This window comes from Dipodomys ordii, unplaced genomic scaffold (assembly GCF_000151885.1).
Source record: "Dipodomys ordii isolate 6190 unplaced genomic scaffold, Dord_2.0 Scaffold6, whole genome shotgun sequence".
In the NCBI taxonomy this organism is placed as follows: Eukaryota; Metazoa; Chordata; class Mammalia; order Rodentia; family Heteromyidae; genus Dipodomys; species Dipodomys ordii.
Window position 1 is genome coordinate 8,104,822 of NW_012267222.1, and position 1,686 is coordinate 8,106,507.

The following is a 1,686-nucleotide window of genomic DNA, read 5'->3' on the forward strand; positions in this document are numbered from 1 at the left end:
TTTAGTTTAGCATACCCAAGAATTGAGGAGGAAGAGCAAGACTGGGGTACGGGTGATAGTTCTTCCCCTTTTATCATGGCACAGATCCCACCTTGGTAATGTCTGATTTTCCAATTGAGAGGAGAGACACATGGCTCCTGACAGGACTTTCACAAAGTTTCCCCGATCTGAGTAGCCCAGCAATGACCTAGCAACATCTCACATAAGCCTCTTTACCACTATCTGTCCCTCTGATGACCACATTGGAGAATATTAGGGTGGTGTGATAATACACAGCCTTGATCTGGAACCAGATGGCTGGGCTTCACAGATGTTGGGCTACAACGTGTCCAGGGCAGGATCTGATGCAATTTCTTTTATCTGTTTTCAATGTGGCAAAACCTTTATCTCTGGTGGTGATCCAGACTTTGCAAGTTATAAAGTGCCTGGGTCTGTGGGCAAGAGAAAATCTTAAGACCTTCTCCAGGTGGCAGGAGTTCCTCAGCCCATTCTGAAGGAAGAAGCACACCATGATTGCTTTGTTGGTGATCCTTCTCACTGTTGGGTACATCCTGGTCCTGGGGTTCAGCTTGTGGATTCTCATAGAATATTGGATGGTTATTGATGTTCCACCTGCAATCGTCCACACCATGAAGTTTCGGATTCTGCACTCCTATGGCCACCTAATATTCAAATGGGTAAATTTGTTTTATTAATTATTGTATTATGCCAGAGTACTGAGAAGGGAAGCCTTGGGACAACATTTTGCAAAAAGGCAGATAGTCTACAATTTCAGGCTAATACATATTGGTCAGTGAAAAGATGCCACACCTATTGCTCTGAGCTCATTGTAGAAAAACAAAGCAGTGTGATGGCCACAAAAATGAGCCTTGACTGTCCTTGGGTCCACTCACCAAACAGGCAGTTAACAGAAGAAACTCATAGAGTAGGTTCTAAAAAGAAAGAATCTGTGGTCTTTTTGAGTTAGACAATGAGTTGTTATAGTGCCTACGGCCCTGCCTATGCAGGACAGCATGGGTTAAACAGTCCATAGCAGATTGGGTAAAACACATCCTGTAGCTTATCTATCACTCGGGTGAGTGATGCTCTAAGAGTTGGTGGCTGTTGATCTGTTTTGGAACCAGCAGTTATGCACCAGAGAAATGAGGATAAAATCTCCTGGACAAGAGTTTGCTGCCTGTGATATACCTTCATAAAACTGGGAAGGGTGAAAAAATATTATCTGTAACCTAATAGCATCTGTCCTTGAGCTTTGAAACTTAGCCAAGACAACAAACAACAACACTGTTGTAGGATGTTCATACTTGAATATTTTTTGATGTGTCAGTACTTGGGTAGAACTCAAGGCCTCATGCCCTCACTCAGCTTCCTTGCTCATATTTGGTGATCTATCGCATGAGCCACACCTTTACTTCACCATTTTGTTGTTTCATTGAAGGAAAAGGAAGTCTCCTAGATTTTCCTGCTTATGCAGCTTTCCAGGCATGATTTTCTGAATCCATTCTCTTAAGTAGTTAAGATTAGAAGCATAAAGCTTCAGTGCCCAGTGAATGTTACTCATTTTATTTGGCAGATAGCTATCTGTCTAAACCATACTAAGATTGCAACAATGAGATGTACAAGTCATTATGTCGAAAACAAACTTTACAACTTTGGTGGTGCTAGGGCAGGGTGGGGGACGGGGGG

The 1,686-nt window shown here is 42.7% G+C and overlaps 1 protein-coding gene across 1 annotated transcript in view; it reads left to right on the forward strand.

The window, feature by feature from the left end:
- Positions 1–509: 509 nt before the first annotated feature.
- The window catches only part of LOC105997506 (arylacetamide deacetylase-like 4), a 7,657-nt gene continuing 6,480 nt past the window's right edge, over positions 510–1,686 (forward strand). The window contains exon 1 of the mRNA XM_013031943.1: positions 510–677. Within this exon, the coding sequence (XP_012887397.1) occupies positions 510–677 (168 nt within the window). The remainder of the gene's footprint in view (positions 678–1,686) is intronic.